The sequence below is a fragment of the Amphimedon queenslandica genome, unplaced genomic scaffold (genome assembly GCF_000090795.2).
Source record: "Amphimedon queenslandica unplaced genomic scaffold, v1.1 AMPQUscaffold_9990, whole genome shotgun sequence".
Taxonomy (NCBI): domain Eukaryota; kingdom Metazoa; phylum Porifera; class Demospongiae; order Haplosclerida; family Niphatidae; genus Amphimedon; species Amphimedon queenslandica.
The window spans coordinates 1,609-2,784 of record NW_003549739.1 but is presented as its reverse complement, the minus strand read 5'-3'; the positions used below and the strand labels follow the sequence as shown (position 1 = coordinate 2,784).

The 1,176-nt window shown below is 32.8% G+C and overlaps 1 protein-coding gene across 1 annotated transcript; it reads left to right on the top strand.

Annotated features, from left to right (window-relative positions):
- Window positions 1-5: 5 nt before the first annotated feature.
- LOC109590456 (uncharacterized) lies at window positions 6-863 on the top strand (the record flags this gene model as incomplete). The annotated part of the gene is made up of 3 exons (XM_020006373.1): window positions 6-136; window positions 252-562; window positions 714-863. Coding segments are annotated over 3 exons (577 nt in total), but the record flags the coding sequence as incomplete, so codon positions are not given.
- Window positions 864-1,176: the final 313 nt, after the last annotated feature.

Sequence of the window (1,176 nt, the reverse complement as noted above, 5' to 3'; positions counted from 1 at the left end):
TTAAGTATTCAAGATAGAGCTGCTGAAGATGCAGTTGTTGAGGAGTTAACCATTAGCACTGACAGTAATACAGCGGGAGCTTTTGCTCCTAATCCTGCAATGCCCAAGCAACATCCCAGTTCATACATGATAGAAGGTAGCATGTTTATTACAATATTATTTAACATTTCTTGATAATAGTACAAATTTGCTAGTTGCTACCTGTAGTATACACTTGTAAAAGTAATTGCATTAATAGCTTTTTTGTATAGATGAGGATTTATCAGAAGCAGCTAGCAAACTTACAGAAACTGATGTTGCTCAACTATTAAAAAGAATGGGATTGCATGATAGTGCTGAATTTGTTCAGACAACTGGAATCAGTGGAGACATAGTCTACTCCCTTTTGACTATGCCATCACCAGATTTAAAAGAACTACAAATACCCAACAGAATTTATGAACTGAGGTTCCAGGTTCAATTTAAAAGACTTTTAGAGAAAAAGGAGCTGGAGCATGTGTTTTCTTCTGAACTGTTAGCACAATTTTTGATGGAGAATAAACGATTTAGTCAATATGCAAAGGTAGATTGTTAACTTGGTACTGCTAAAAATAATTTACTGCCAGTTTGAACATTGTTGTTTGTTTAGCCTCAATTAGCAAAACATTTAATTTTTGAATTTAGCTAATGAAAGTATTTGTATGTAAAAATAATAGATTTATTCACTTTTATAGGTCGTTCGAGAAAATGAACTTGATGGAGAAATGCTGTTGCTTGCAAGTGATGATGTTTATCGTGACCTTGGCATTTCATCACTCTATCAGGTTTTAATTAAAAAAGAACTTGAAAAGAAATTAAAAGATTTTTAAAATCATTGTTTTATGATTTTATGAATTCTATAGTTAAAAAAATAATGTTGCAAGTTGTAAAAAGCAATTGTAGGCATTCAAAGATACTAGACAATGGGCTGCTGTGTTTTCCAATCTTCTGTACTCAATCAAAGCTTATTTGAGATTTAATTGTTGTTGTCCGGGGCACTCTATTAAGAGTAATGTACTGATGTGATGATCAGTATATTTTGCAATGAATTTGAAACTACTAGATGTGGGTATCTAGTAGAAGAGCATATTGCTTCTGCAGTCAAAAGCAGTGATTGTTGTTTACTGAAGAACTCCCAAAAGTACTGCTCTTACATTG